The 15879-nt window shown below is 43.0% G+C and overlaps 1 protein-coding gene across 1 annotated transcript; it reads left to right on the plus strand.

Moving 5' to 3' along the window:
• Positions 1-917: 917 nt before the first annotated feature.
• TXNDC15 (thioredoxin domain containing 15) lies at positions 918-15366 on the plus strand. Its single transcript, XM_081289399.1, is given in 6 exon segments — positions 918-985; positions 987-1132; positions 7231-7718; positions 9748-9911; positions 12518-12648; positions 14660-15366. Coding segments are annotated over 6 exon segments (1179 nt in total). The 5' UTR covers positions 918-932; the 3' UTR covers positions 14857-15366.
• The last annotated feature ends 513 nt before the right edge of the window (positions 15367-15879 follow it).

Raw genomic sequence — 15879 nt, forward strand, 5'->3', positions numbered from 1 at the left:
TCTGAGTGTAGACCCGATCCAAGGTGCCTAGAGCAAAGATCAGATGAAAGGTGTGTAGAAATCCTGAACAGTAGGCAACAACAGTAGTGTGGCCTGCACACACAACCACTAACCCATAAAAACTTTGCCTGATATCTCTTTTAAAAGCGGGTCCAGGAACCCTATCCGCGGTGCTGTTTCTCTCCAATTCAAGTACAAGCCCTAATAAAGCCTCATTGCTTTGGTATGATTTGCCTCTCTGTAACTTCTCTCTTGGAGTAAAAGCCCCCTGGGCTGTTCGTCAACATTTCTATGGCTTGCTTGGGGGTAAGGGAGAGACCTTGGTTCTGAGGCTGCTTCTGAAGAGGCCTTCCAATGTCTCTTAGTTCAAAAGACTCAGCATGCCACAGTGCCATACTTGGGGGATTGTTTTCTGAGACCCTACCTTAGTTAAAATGAACCAACAAAAGACTCCTACCTTGAGCAAACAGGTACGGCTAAGACCACAAATGTAGCATATTCAGTTATAAGAATTGTCCTTTAGACATTTCTAAGTTAATGTGAAATTCTAATTTCACTGGGTTTATCCTGATTCTAGTTGGCAACCCTTGCTAGAGTAGCGTGTAAAGTAAGAGATTTGAAGATCTGCAGCTTCCAAAGGTTCTGCCTCTCCACAAGGTGCCTGAAGGCGATTTCAGGGCCTGTCTTTGGAAACGCAGGGTGGAATCTCCTCAGGCTGGAGAAGTGCCTGCTGCCCACACAGGTGCTGACTTGCACGCAACGAATGGGAGCACGGACCTCTGCTGGAGCCCTCCTCTGGACTTCGGGGTCAGGAGAATTGAAAAAGACCTGCGACATCTGGGGCTGGGCCTGGAATGCCAGTCATACATCAGCGGCCAGAAGCTGTCCGCCCGACTCCAAGATGGCGCCCGCGGCAGCCGCCAGACGCCAAGATGGCGGCGCGGGGCCGCGCCCGCGATCCCGACTCTTTTCCCCCAGGCTTCCTCCCGCGCTAGCGTGACTCGCGTCGCTGTGCGCCGGTTGCCCTTCGGCAGGGGTGGTCACCGCCGTCCACCGCCTCGCACTATGCGGCTCCTCGGCTGGTGGCAGGTAGTGCTGTGGCTGTTGGGGCTTCCGGCCCGCGGCCTGGAGGGTGAGTTCGGGCCGGGACAGTGACCAGGGCGGCAGGCGGTGGTGTGTAAAAGCGGGGCGAGAAGGAGGTGCGCCCGGGAGGCGCTCTTTACCTGCGCCAAGGCCCGCGATGCTCGCCCTGCTGTGCGCTGCTCCGGACCTGGTTCCCCCCCGCTCCCTGCCCGTCAGTGGTCCGGTGCAGGGGATGGCGGGCGGGGATCGCCGGCAGTGACCCCGTCAGGAGGAATTGTGTATTAAACTCCTTTCGAGGTGTACCCTCTTGCTATGAGCTCTTTATTATTCATAACCATCATCATAACGAATAGCTGACGTTTATTAAGGCCTTTCTTAGAAGCCAGGAACCGTGCCTAGTGCTGTGCACCTTTATCCCATTTAGTCCTCCCACCAACCCTAAGACATGGTTTCATTAACATCTCCATTTTACAGTTGAGATGAAAGAGGCCAAGCAATCTGCCCAAGTTTGCATCTCTGCAGACAGAACCTGTCTCCGACTTCAAAGCCCACGCTGGAGTTCATTCTGCTGGACCACTTTCTAGGGAAGCCTCAGGTGCCTCCATAAAGGACAGACTAGAAAAACTACTGGAGACCACCAAAGTCAGGCTTGCAGGGACCCCTTTAAGTGGGGGAAGGCAGTCACCCTGGACAATAGCTAGAGTGGGTAATGGAGGCTTTAGTCTTATTTATTGCTCTTCTGACCGCCTCCTCACAGTCCAGACCTTTGGCCTTGCTTTTCATTCACACCTTAATAAAAACAGAGGCAGGGCAGCTGACTGTTGCTGAGCCAGGGGAAGGGAGAGGTACAATCACACCGTTACCATTAATGAAAGCACTCATTGTGTGCCAGGTACTGTGCTTAGTGCAAAGTGTTATTTAATCTTTAAATATTATGCAGTAGATGTTATTGTTCCCATTTTATAGATGAGTAAACGGAGACTCAAGAACCGGTAAGTCCTTTGCTAAGGTCATATAGTCAGAAATTAAGGAGTCACATGAGACAAGCCCATGTCTGCCTGACCTCACAGCCAAATCTCTGTATTCCCAGTACACTTAGCCACTAGCCTCAGAGGTATGAAGGGATGTGTAGAAAAACAGCTGGTCTCATGCCTTTGGGTTGGAGGGGGTGGGAGAAAGTGAGGTCAGTATGTTGATTTTCTTAGCTGTCTCCCTCAGGGGTTAGCCCAGGCGGGCTGTGTCCCCTGACTGAAAGGCCACCGTGTTAGAAAGCTGCCTTCTCTGAGCTGCATGTGTTCTTCCAGGTTCTGTAACTGCTTTTGCCTCTGGACCGGTAAAGTCAGTGATTGCCTTCCCCTCCGCTGTTCCTGGCCTTGGAGTTCCTTGTCACTGCTTTAGTCTCTATACTGAGCCCACATATTGGTGGTCCCTTATTCAGTTCTTTTTTCTTTTTTTGATAAATTTTTTTTAGTTGTAATTGGACACAATATCTTTATTTTATTTATTTATTTGTTTATTTTATGTGGTGCTGAGAATTGAACCCAGTGCCTCACATGTGCTAGGCAGCGCTCTACCACTGAGCCACAACCCCAGCCCCCTTATTCAGTTCTTCAATTGCCCAAGTTAAATGTGTTGTTTCCTGGCAGAATCCTCGGCTAACTCAGGGGACTGACTTGTTGTTGGAGTCAATGTGAGCCCATCTTGTAGTCGGGGTCACATTCATGCAGATCCTGAGGATGATACCAGCCATGGGGTAGACCACTGGTCATCGTGGACTGCTCATGAGTAGCGTGAGAACAGAGGAAACTTCACCAGCTGGTTCCTTCCCAGAGTGGATGAAAACCTAAGGCCTTTCTCTGTAGAGAGCACCACTGGCAGATTAGCATCTGGAGCGGCAATGCTGCCCAGGTGCCTAAGGATTGGAGTGAACTCCTGGCCTCAGGACCCCTGCCACCAGTCACCAGGCAGTCAGCCAGCAGATTCTTACTGCCAGACATAGTTGGGCTCTGAGGGTTCAGTGATGAACCAGACAAAACAGGGACTGGGAGTACAGACAGAGCCATGTCATGTGGGGCCTGTTTTTTAAATTTTGAGACAGGGTCTAGTTAAGTTGCCCAGGTTGGCCTTGGCCTTGAACTTTGGATCCCCGTGCTTCAGTTTCTAGAGTAGTTGGGATTATAGATGTGGGCCACTGCACTCATCCGTCATTGTTTCTTTTCTTCCTAATAGCTAAATGACAATGTAAGATTGCTGTTGTTCCTAATTTGAACTATGTACACATATATCTTCATGGAGGAAAGGGGTTGTATTCCTGAACTCAAAATACCAGCTCTGGGCATCACCGAGATTCTCTGTTGGTTTTCTGCTGGGAACATCTATCTGAGGATTCTAACTTGTCCCTGTTGGCATAGTGTACAAGTTTTTTATTTTATTTTTTATTTTATTTTTTTTTTGTGGTACTAAAATCATCCCCAGCCCTTTTAAAAAGAAATTACAAAAATTTTTTTCTTTATCTTGAAGTAGAGTTTTGCTAAATTGCCCAGGCTGGTCTTAAATTTACCTTCCTTCTACCTCAGTTTCCCAGGATGTTGGGATTATAGGCATGTTGGAATTTTACCTGGAGGCTAAATTGTCTCCTGAGCCAGGTGTGGTGGCACACACCTGTCTGTAATCCCAGTGTTTAGGGAGGCTGAGGCAGGAGGATTGCAAGTTCAAGGCCAGCCTCAGCAATTTAACGAGGCATGGAAACTTTGCAAGACCTTGTCTCAAAATAAAAATAATAATAATAAAAAAAGGGCTGGGGTTGTGCCCCTAGGTTCAATCCCCAGTACCAAAAACAAAAGAAAAAAATGTACCCTGAGATTTTTCTTCTGGAGATTCAATGTTTTATCATTCTCTATTTACTTAGGGGATCTAGAATGTTGACTAGGTTAGTAAGGGCAGATCTCCATGGAGCTGGGGTGTTTTGGTATAGGGTTGACCCCCAAACCTGGCACCTTTCTTTCTTTTCCAACTCTCTGGTTTCTTTTCCTGTGCAGCAAACTTGTTTATGCTTATCGACTAAAGGCTATAGATCGGAGCACCAGTGTGATCCTGTTCCCCACCAAACTGCCAAAGCTCCTTGCCTGGGCACCCTGACCCTTCTCTCTGTTGTAGTCACAGAAGTGCTTGACCAGACTCACTTGCTGCCTAACATTGTCGCCTGTCCCTCCCTGCCTCTTTTTCCATGGTGTTATATATCCTCAAATTGTTCCTATGTCCTAAAAACACAAATAAAAACCTCTCTTAGTTCTTTGGAAATTATATATATATATATATACACACACTACCTCCTCTTCCTTGTCCCCTTCATAACAAGAATTTTGGAAAGAATTGTGGGCATTTATCTATGTAGTTCCCACTCTGCCATTCTTTATTCTTTTATGTGTGGATCTTTATTTACCTTTGGTATTCATTTTCTTCTGCCTGAAGTAGTCCCTTTAAGATTTTTGTGTGTGAGTCTATGGCAGTGAATAATAATAATAATAATAATAATAATAATAATAATTTTCTCCTTCTTTTCAGTGCTGGGGGTTGAACCCAGAGCCTTATACATGCTAGGCATACTACCACTGAGTCCCTGTCTCAGCTTTTGGATTTCTTTTTTTTTTTTTTTTTTTTTTTTAGGGAGGGGGTCTTCTTTTGTTGCCTAGTCTAGTCCTGAACTTTGGACTCAGGTAATTCTGCCTCAGCATCCTGAGTAGCTGGGATTACAGTTGTGCACCGCTGCAGGGTTTGTTTATTTATTTATAAAATATTTTGTTTTAGTTGTAGTTGGATACAATACCTTTATTTTATTTTTATGTGCTGCTGAGGGTCAAGCCCAGTGCCCCAAATGTGCTAGGCGAGCCCTGTACTGCTGAGCCACAACCCCAGTCCCTGCAGGGCTTTAAAAAAAAAAAAAATCTTTGTTTTTTGTAAGATATTTTTGATGGGTATAGAATTCAAGATTTGTGTTTTTTTTTCTTTTCCTTCAGTACTTTAAAATTCTGCTCTTGCTTACATTATTTCCAATGAGAAATCCACTGTCATCTGTGTCTTTGTTCCTTTGTCCTTCATATATCTGTTTTTTTTTTTTTTTTTTTTTGGCCACTTTTAAGATTTTCTTTTTGTTACTGATTTTGAGCAATTTGATTTTGATGTGCTTTGGTGTAGTTGGTTGAGCTAGGGGTTTGTTGAGATTCTTGGATATATGGATTTATAGTTTTTATCAAGTAGAAGAGTTTTGGGGTCTGTCTTTCTTTGCTGAGCATTGAACCCAGGGTCCAATGCATGCTAGACAGTACTCTACCACTGAGCTACATCCTCAGCCCCACTTTTAAAAAATATTTTTCATTCATTCATTTTTTTTGTTTGATTTTTGGTATCAAAGATTGAACCCAGAGTTGCTTAACCATTGAGCCACATCCCCAGCTGTTTAATTTTTAATTTTGAGACAGGGTTTCGCTAAGTTGTTCAGGGCTTCTCTAAATTGCTGAAGTTGGCTTTGAATTTACAGTCGTCCTGCCTCAGCCTCCCAAGCTGCTGGGATTACAGGTATGTGCCACCACTCCTGACTCATTCATTTTATATATACTATATATTATGTTATCATATGATTTTTATACACACACACATACACACACACACACACACACACACACACACACACACACACCCCTACACACACAAACGATTTTCCCCCTCATTCTCACTCCGGTGACACAATTCACTGGTAGTTCCCAAGCCACATGGTAAGCTTTTCTTTAGGGCAGCCAGCATCATTTGTTTCCATTGGTCAGTGTCTGGTGTCTGGCATTGAATTGAGTTGGAGAGCAGGAGTCATCCACAGAGGTCTATGGCAATTGCTAAATGGGCACCAGGATTGCCCGGGACTCTTCCCTTTTCTGAATATTTAGCCCAGGACCCACCTTCTGGCTCCAAAGTGGGAGGAAAGTCCTCCTCTCCTTCCTGCTGTAGTGGTTGCACTGCTGGGCCTATCTCTTAGCATTCCAAGAACAGCAGCTCAAGGTTGGCGGGTAGGAAAGCAGAGTCCAGCTGTCAAGGTCATTCTAGGAAGGAGATGCTTTGTGGCTTGAGTAGTGTTCCTTAGGCAGAATGGCCTGGCATCCTCCGAGGATTCATTGTGGGGCCAGTTAGGCCCATTCAGGAGTAGCAACCAGAAGCCTTTGTCCTTAGAACTGGCTCTGCTGGGGCTGGGGATGTGGCTCAAGCAGTAGCGCGCTCGCCTGGCATGCGTGCGGCCCGGGTTCAATCCTCAGCACCACATACCAACAAAGATGTTGTGTCCGCTGAGAACTAAAAAAAATAAATATTAAAAAAAAATTCTTTCTCTCTCTCTCTCACACTCTCTTAAAAAAAAAAAAAGAACTGGCTCTGACACTCACTAGCTGTGTGCCATCAGGCATTGCACTGAGTTTCTCTGTGCCTTATCTTGGTCATCTATTATGTGAACTTGATCACCCCATCTGGCACATCTCATAGAGCTGTTCCAAGGGTGCATAGATGCTTTGACCTAGTAGGGTCTTGCATAAAACTATTATTTTCTGCTGGGTGGTGCACACTTGTAATCTCAGCCACTTGGGATGAGGCAGGGGGATTGTAAATTCAAAGTCAGCCTCGGCAATTTAGCGAGGCCCTATGCAACTTAGTGAGACCCTGTCTTTGAATAAAAGTATAAAAAGGGGCTGGGAATGTGGCTCAGTGGTTAAGCACCCCTGGGTTCAATCCCTGTTTATAGCACCCCCTCTCCCCGCAAAAAACTCCCAAACAACAACAACAACAATTATTTTATTAAGTATTCTCATCAAGCAAATGAAAATGTTGAAGTGTTTATATCATATTTTCCTGATCGGATGTCTGCACCAGAATGTTTTGGTTATAACCCATAAGGCAGGCAGTGGGTTCCAGGTGAACCTATGTATTTGTCTACTTATTTGGTATCCATTAATCTAGATTGGTGACAATCTTCCTGAAAAGGAGAATGGTGATAGCTCTCTGATAGTCTGATGGGAAGCATAACTTTTTCTCCACAGGCGAAAATTTCATTTTTTGAAGACTTCATTTATTTTTGAGTCGAGTATCACTGAACATGCTGGCATGTTTTAGTTGCAGAGAAAAATGATCACATATGGTCAGAGGGGCAGCCGGCTTCCCATCTCCAGGCAGGGGCTGTGTACCTGAGCGAGGAGGAGCCCCCACATGACCGCACGGGCCGGGACAGGGCTGCGGAGGAGGCCAGTGCTGGGCTGGGGCTGGATGCTAACCGAGATCCCATGGTGGTGCTGTCTGTGATTCCTGGGGAAGCTGAGGACAGACGGAGCTCGGAGCCCAGTGGTGGCACCTGTGGTGCTGATGGAGAGGAAGACTCAAGGTGCAGCGCCCGAGACAGCCTCTTCTCTCTGGACAGAGGTGGGACAAGCTTCCCTGAAAGAGAAGAGGAGTACTATGCGGAGCCTGAGGTGGTGGAACCTGATCCTGCTCCTGCAGAGGACACCAATAACACCGAGAGCCTCAAGTCCCCAAAGGTGAACTGTGAGGAGAGGAATGTGACAGGGTTGGAGAATTTCACTCTGAAAATTTTAAATATGTCCCAGGTAAGAAAAAACATTTAGCACTTTTCTCCTTTCAGGGCATGAGTCCTATGATGAATACTCTACCAGCTTTTCACAGGGAGGGCCACCATCTTTATCATGTTCTTAGTGGGGGGTAACATTGAGTGGCCCTGTTAATGAAAGTTGACTTTGCTTCTGGTGAAATTTATAGGAAAAGGAGGAAATAGAATTAAAGAGCTCACAGTTTTGAGCTCACAGTTTAATTATGCTTTATTTTGGTACTGGGGATTGAACCCAGGGGTGCTTTACCACTGAGCCACATCCCTAGCCCTTTTTAAAAATTTTTTTCTTTTGAGACAGGGTCTCACTAAGTTGCTAAGTTGGCTTTGAACTTTCTATCCTCTTGCCTCAGCCTCCCAAATTGCTGGGATTACAGGAGTGCACCACTTTGGCTCAATTATGCTTTTTAGGTGGCCAAAATCTAGTCATTCTTTGGGTAATCTCACCATCATGCCTTATGATAAAAACCCCAGTGGATAGATAGTTGGTTAGCATCAGAATCATAGCATTTGACTTCCAGGGCTGGGGATATAGCTCAGTGGTAGAACACTTGCCCTGCTTTCAAATGAAGTATTTATTACAGAGGCAACATAAAATTCCTAAGTTACAACTGGTCAGTGGCTTGTGCCTGCAGTCCCAGCTACTCCCAAGGCTGGCTTGAGCCCAGAGTTCAAGACTGACCTGGGCAAAGTAGTGAAACACTGTCTCAAAAAACAAAACAAAACAAAATTGAACTAAATTATAATTTAGCAGTATTTAGATGAGAAGTATTTATAATTCCCTTGAAGTTATGTCACATTGACATAACTTCAAGGGACCAGTAATTGTTCTGGAGCGAGAGCTGAGATCGTTGTCCTAAACCCAGCCATGCTTTTCCAGCTAGTTGGATAAATGATGATTCCAAAGGGAATTCTGGGACAATGACTGACAATTTCTGTAGTTGAGAAGCCAGAAGAGCAGGATGAAGTCAGGCTGCTTGTATGAGAAAAATAAATCCCAGCTCTGAAAGCTGTGATTGCTTCTTGTCAGGGAGGGCATGATACAGTTAGTGCATGTAGCTTCTCTAGGAACAAGGGTCAGCCTGGGGGTCTCACATCCCCTCCTGAATGTGGTAAACATTTTGCCTTAGTCCTGCAGTATTGTTTTACTGAGTCACATACATAACCAGGATAGTCTGAGTTATAGTTTAAATAGCTGGTGGTAAGGACAGTGCACCCTTGACTTTAGGTAACCTTTGGCCTCATGCATTGATCCAGTTGCTTGGTATAGACTTAGCTCTACTAAAGTGATAGCTTGGGGTCTGATATCATAGTATCAGACTCAAATATCATTTGAGATTGTTTGATGGATGTGTTAGTCAGTTTTCTGTTACTCTAACAAAATACCTTAGATAATCAACTTAAAAAGAGGAAAGGTTTGTTTGAGCTGACAGTTTTGTAGGTTTCAGATCATGGTCCGTTGTGGTGAAGCAGTACACCATGTTGGGAGTGTGTGGCAGAAGAAGCCCTCTTCTCATGGAGGCTAGAAAGAAAGAGAGAGTGTGAAGAAACCAAGGTCCCCAAATCCCATTCAAGTACACACCCGAAATGCCTAAGACTTTCCAGGTCTGTCCCGTTCAGGCTTCACCACCTCCCAGTGGCACCATGGGCCTTTGGGATTTAAATCATAGTATTTGAGATGCACAATTCAAAGGCATGGGCAGTGACCTGTACCCTGTGAGTATTTGCATTTGAAGTAATGGATTATGAAAAATACTAAAACAGCTCTCTAGTCATATTCGAAAAGCTTAGAGGAAAATACATACCATGTCATTTGGTACTGCTTTTCTACTAATTCCTGGATCCATGTGGTTTGAATCCCAAAGGTTCCTGAGGAAGTTGCGCAGCTCTCCCTGCCCCCAGCTGCAGTTCCTCTCTCTGGAGGCAGTGGGCGTTTCTCTTTCTTGGGTGTCCGGCCAGAAGCACGTGTATGTACTTTATTGCTGACGTCAGTGCTGTTTCTTTCACCACAGGACCTTATGGATTTTCTAAACCCGAATGGTAGTGACTGTACCCTGGTACTGTTCTACACTCCATGGTGCCGGTTTTCCGCCAGCTTGGCCCCTCATTTTAATTCTCTGCCCCGGGCGTTTCCAGCTCTTCACTTTTTGGCACTGGATGCATCTCAGCACAGCAGGTATCTTCCCATGGCGGGGTTTACCGCTCATCCTTTTGGCTGATGGTGCGGTTATGTGGAGGCTGCAGTTAGATAAGTTAGAAGTGGAGGAGGAGGAGGTGGAACTATGCGATGATGGAAGGAAGGGAAAGGCAAGACTGAGGTGTGTCAGCCAGTTGCCATGGCACATGCCTGTAGTCGCAGCTACTCAGGAGGCTAAGGTGGGAGAATCACTTGAGCCCAGGAATTTGAGAGTAGCCTGAGCAGCACAGGGAGATCCTGTGTTAAAAAAAAAAAAAAAGTGAATTAGTGCAAGAGTGTCAAACTTCTGAGAAAGCCAGTGGCATCATTTTTTGGAAGACCCTTAACAAAAGAGGCTTGGTCTCTGTGTGGTGGATTTAAAGGTGTCACATTTTGGCAGAATAAAGTCCAAAGGACTTTGGAGGGTCCTGGCCAGAGTGAGTTAGTGCAACTGGTGTCACAGTATGAGGTCTCTTGTGATTTTAACCTGCAGATTAGGTCCCCATCCCTGGCAGCCTAACTCTTAGGACCCTTGTTCTGTGTTTACTTTGACATTCTTCCTTTCCTTGTATTTTCTCTTGTCTTTCCTTTCTTTCCTTCCTCCTTCTTACATATACTCTTTTTTTTCTAAATACCAGGGATTGAACTCAGGGTCACTCAACTACTGAGCCACATCTGCAGCACTATTTTGTACTTTATTTAGAGACAGGCTCTCACTAGTTGCTTAGTGCCTCCCCATTGCCGAGGCTGGCTTTGAACTCGTGATCCTCCTGCCTCAGCCTCCTGAGCTGCTGGGATTACAGGTGTGCACCACTGCACCCAGCTCTTACATCTACTCTTTGCATGCAAGTTCCACAGTAAACATTCAATAAAGTAATGAATTAATTTAATCCATTAAAGTAACATTTACCTTTGTTTTATGTTTCTGTTATATTGCCCACTCAGTTTTTATCTTTTTGGGGAGGGAGGGTAAATTGGGTCTTGCTACATTGCCCAGGCTGACCTTGATCCTCCTGCTTCAGCTTCCCAAGTAGCTGGGATTATAGGCATGTGCCACCACCCTTGGCTCATCTTTTTAAAATGTCTAATAAAACAAGTTAGAGAATTTATTCAGATATTTTGCATTTACCCTAAGTGCTGTGATCATGGCCAATTTATAAACTGTGTTCCCACTTCTTCTAAATCAGATGTTCCTTACTAGGTCACAAGACAATGTGTGTGAATCAGTCTAGAATGTTGGGAACCTGGTCAAGGTGATGGTAAAGGCTTTATTAATTTGTACTCTACTGATATTTTTCAGTGTTGGTCTATAACTGCTAATGTTTACATGAAGCTTTTATGGAAAAAGAATAAAGGAATAAAAGAAATAGAAATTTATTTTGTTTCATGGTTCCCAAGGCTTCAGCCCCTGGTCAGTTCAGGCCCTGCTGGTGTGCTAAGGCATCATAGCAGAAGCACCTGGTGGAGGAAAGCTGCTCAGCTCTTGGTGGCCAGGAAGTAGATGGAGCTTGCTTGTAGTCAGAAGCCTCACCCCAAACACATTAAGCTGTGAACCCATAAATGGATCAATCATTTAATGAAGTAAGACCTTATGATCCAGTTACTTCCCAAAGCCCCCACCTCTGAACACTACTGCACTGGGTACAAAGCCTTCAACACATGAGTTTTTGGGGATGTTTAAGATCTAAATCATAGGCGGCAGGTGAGGTGGCGCATGCCTATAATCCCAGTGGCTCAGGAGGCTGAGGCAGGAGGATCATGAGTTCAAAACCAGCCTTAGCAAAAGCAAGGCCCTCAGCAACTCAGTGAGACCCTGTCTCTAAATAAAATACAAAATAGGGCTGGGTTGTGACTCGGTGGTCAAGTGCCCCTGAGTTCAATCCCCAATACCATTAAAAAAAAAAAGATCTAAATCATAACATAGGAATCTCATATATTAATATGCAAATAGCATGTTACTTGATGAGAAAAATATTTTGATTATTCAATATTATTGTTTCACTAATGGGGGAAGCTGAGGTTTAGGGAGGTTAAATAATCTGCCCATAGATCACAACTGGTTCAGTGGCCTGAGACTAGAACCCAGACTGGTCTGTATTTTGTAGAGGTGAAATAATCCTACCCAGGTCAGATTACTTCCAAGTCCTCTTCCCCTAATTGTGAACTTCCTGGTGCATTACGTTATATATTCCCTTGCACCAATTACCAAACCAGTTGCTTTCTGTAAGTTGATGTTTTTGTTTTTTTTAGGGATGAAGATGGGCATTCTGAAGAAATTGAAATTTCTTCTGTCAAATAAATTGATACAGTGTGCTTTGTCCGTGAATTAGAATTTTCTGTTCTGATGTTTAACAGTTAGGAACTTAAATAGTGGAATAATTGGGTCATGGGTAGATCCACATGGTCATAGAAAGCAATTCAGGAATACCCCCAATCCTGACCCATAAGGAAAGAGGTCACGAAAAAACTGAAAGCTTCAAATTTGAATATCGGAAATCTCCTCAGGTCACACAAAACTGATCCTTTCTCATTTATTTCCACCATTCTGATATGAGAAAGCTTGCTGTTAATTAACTCAGGTTTTCTAATTGACTTCTTTCTCTCAGCCTTTCTACCAGGTTTGGCACTGTAGCTGTTCCTAACATTTTGTTATTTCAAGGAGCTAAACCAATGGCTAGATTCAATCATACAGATAGAACACTGGAAACACTGAAAATCTTCATTTTTAACCAGACAGGTATGTAGCAATAATATGCTGGGGAAGAAGATATCTTACTTCTGGGGGTGTATGCCTTTCTTTTTGGGGGGTTACTGGGGATTGAACTCAGGGCCACTGAACCACATCCCAGCCCTATTTTGTATTTTATTTAGAGACAGGGTCTCACTGAGTTGCTTATTAGTCTTAAAGTTGCTGCAGCTGGCTTTGAACTCACAATGCTCCTGTTTCAGCCTCGCCAGCCACTGGGATTACAGGCATGCGTCACTGTGCCTGGCAGTGTATACCTTTTTTTTTTTTTTTTTTTAAAGAGAGAGAGAGAGAGAGAGAGAGAGAGAGAGAGAGAATTTTTAATATTTATTTTTTAGTTCTCGGCGGACACAACATCTTTGTTGGTATGTGGTGCTGAGGATCGAACCCGGGCCGCACGCATGCCAGGCGAGCGCGCTACCGCTTGAGCCACATCCCCAGCCCCAGTGTATACCTTTTGATTTGCTTAAATCCTTAGATTGACTTTAAAGTGTCAAAATTATTTTATTTAAAAACTAATTAATTAATTAAAGTTCTTTTCTAACGAACTTGTGATCTTGTTAAATACCTCTCCATCAGTGGCAAGCTTAACATGAGTAGGTAATTTAATGATTATAGATACCATTTAAAAAAAAAGTTTATTAAAATATAATTCACATATCATACACTTTACCTATAGACACCTTTTATGTTCATTTTTAGTTATTTAATATTTACACAAAATTACATAAATCATTGGTGATGAATTTTTATAAAGTGAAATTTCAACATTACATACAACTGAAAATGTATGTAAAAAGATATCTATACCCTGAGTAACCCGTACTCAGTACAAGAAACACATGAGCAAAATAGCCCCTCTGCAAAGATAGCCAGTCTTGACTCCATACCAGTCTAGTGTTACCTGTTTTGTATTAGTGGAGATGTATTGTGTATATTCTTGGGTGTCTGACTTATTTCATCCAACTACTATGCTTATGAGATATGTCTGCATTGTTTTTGTTTTGTTGGCATTCATTTATTAATCCATTTGCAGATGTTATTCTAATTCTTTAATTTAATTCCTTAATGTTTAAACATATGGCCAGGGCTGGGGGTGCAGGTCAGTGTAAGACCACTTTCTTAACATGTGCAGGACCCTGGGTTTGATTCTCAACACTGCAAACAATCAAACCAAACCAAACAAACACAACTTCACTTTTTACTCTTTGTAAGAGTTTGAGCATTTAAATTGAAGAAAATTTCCTCCATTGTAAAACTTAACTACTCAAAAGCCTTACTGTCTTAACTAAGAGTATCCCTTCTTTCTGAAGTGTACTCAGTGGAAATATGTTCAAATAAGTTCATATATAGTGAGTTGCATGCAATCACTTTTCTCTTAACACTAAAGAGCAAAGTGCTAAGTTAATTGGAGGGGTGCAAGTGGGCCACAAAGTGGTTAGGAATCCAGGTCTAGTACTGGATCCCAGACTGGTGTGTGGAGAGGAAGCCATTTTCTTCACTGCTCTAGGAAAATGTAGAACACACAAAATCTAGGAGTCCTAGTGTCTTTGATGATTACCAATCCTAATAGTTGCTAGTCCTACCAATTTTTTCAGTAACTTATTTAAAAACATTTTGAATTCAGCCTTACTTAAACATGTGAAAACATTCTGTGAACTCCTGCAAATAAGTAGCTTTACTAGTTGCTTGTTAAACTTTCGTCTCAGGAGAACAAAAGGCAGCTCTTACAAGGCATTGACTAAGAAATCTCTGATGAGTCCACAGAAATTCTGGAATTTTAGCTTGGAATAGTTGAATGGATTCCTGATCCTTTGATGTGGTGGGGAGAAAGGCAAGCTACAAATTATACTGACAAGCAGGTGAAATTCATCCCAGATATAATAGCGGTGGTGTTTATTTTAGGATTGCATGTCATTTTGCATACCATGCATCGTACTTCAAAAAAATCTGTGTCGGATGTGTTTTCTCTCTGGTTTGAAACAATTGATTTTTCTTTCAGGTATAGAAGCCAAGAAAAATGTGGTGGTAACTCAAGCTGACCAAATAGGCCCTCTTCCCAGCACTTTGATAAAAAGCGTGGACTGGTTGCTCGTATTTTCCTTATTCTTTTTAATTAGTTTTATTATGTATGCTACCATTCGAACTGAGAGTATTCGGTGGCTAATTCCAGGACAAGAGCAGGAACATGCCGAGTAGTGATGGACTGAAAGAAGCTGAAGAGAGGAGAACTTGCAGTTTTTCATTTCAGAAATTATTGCTGTAATCTCATACATTTTCTCCAGTGAAGTGTTGACTTGCAACTTCAGTCAAGTTAAAAGAATCATGCCTTTGTTGAATGGGTAAAAGAATTACAAACTGGTGTTTTAACTAGTTTTGGAATAAGCAGATGCAAAAATATTCATTATAACTTACTATTCTTGTTTTTATTGCTTGAATATAACCCAATATTTTAGGAATAATCCAGTTTGAAATGTGAAGACATATTATGGTAGAATAATAAGTATAGTGCCATTGTGATTACTGTGTACAAGGCAGAAATAGAAAATTCTTGGTTCCTTGTGTATGTCTAGGAAAGTTGGTTTTCTGTTTGCAGTTTCTCTTCCAGAGTTGGTTAAGCAGGAACATGTTTTGTTATGGGAAGAATAATTAGAACTGACAGTGTATCCCTAAAATTGCAACTGATGGAAAATAAAAAAGTGAAATATCTTGGTTTTTGTGATCTCTGCTTTCACTGAAAGAATTTAAAGTGATTTCACTTGTTTCTAGGTAAGACAGATGTTAGGAAAAAGTAATTAAAAAAAACATTTTTTTTTTTTTTTTGTATTAGGGATTGAACACAAGACCTTGCATACACTAGGCAAGTAATCTGCCACTAAACTGCATCCCTGATCTTTTTTTTTTTTTTTTTTTTTGGTACCGGGGATTGAATTCTGGGAAACTTGACCACTGAGCCACATCCCCAGCCCTATTTTGTATTTTATCTAGAGACAGGGTCTCACTGAGTTGCTTAGCACCTTGCTGTTGCTGAGGCTGGCTTTGAATTTCTGATCCTCCTGTCTCAGCCTCTGGAGCTGCTGGGATTACAGGTGTGCGCCACCGTACCCAGTTAAAAAAAAAAATTATGTTGAGATAGGCTCTTAGTTACCCAGGCTGGCCTTGAACTAGTGATCATCTTTTCCTTTTGTCTTAGCCTTCTGAATAGCTGGGATTACAGGCGTG

The sequence above is a fragment of the Spermophilus citellus genome (genome assembly GCF_964194105.1).
Source record: "Spermophilus citellus genome assembly, chromosome: 1".
Classification (NCBI taxonomy): Eukaryota; Metazoa; Chordata; class Mammalia; order Rodentia; family Sciuridae; genus Spermophilus; species Spermophilus citellus.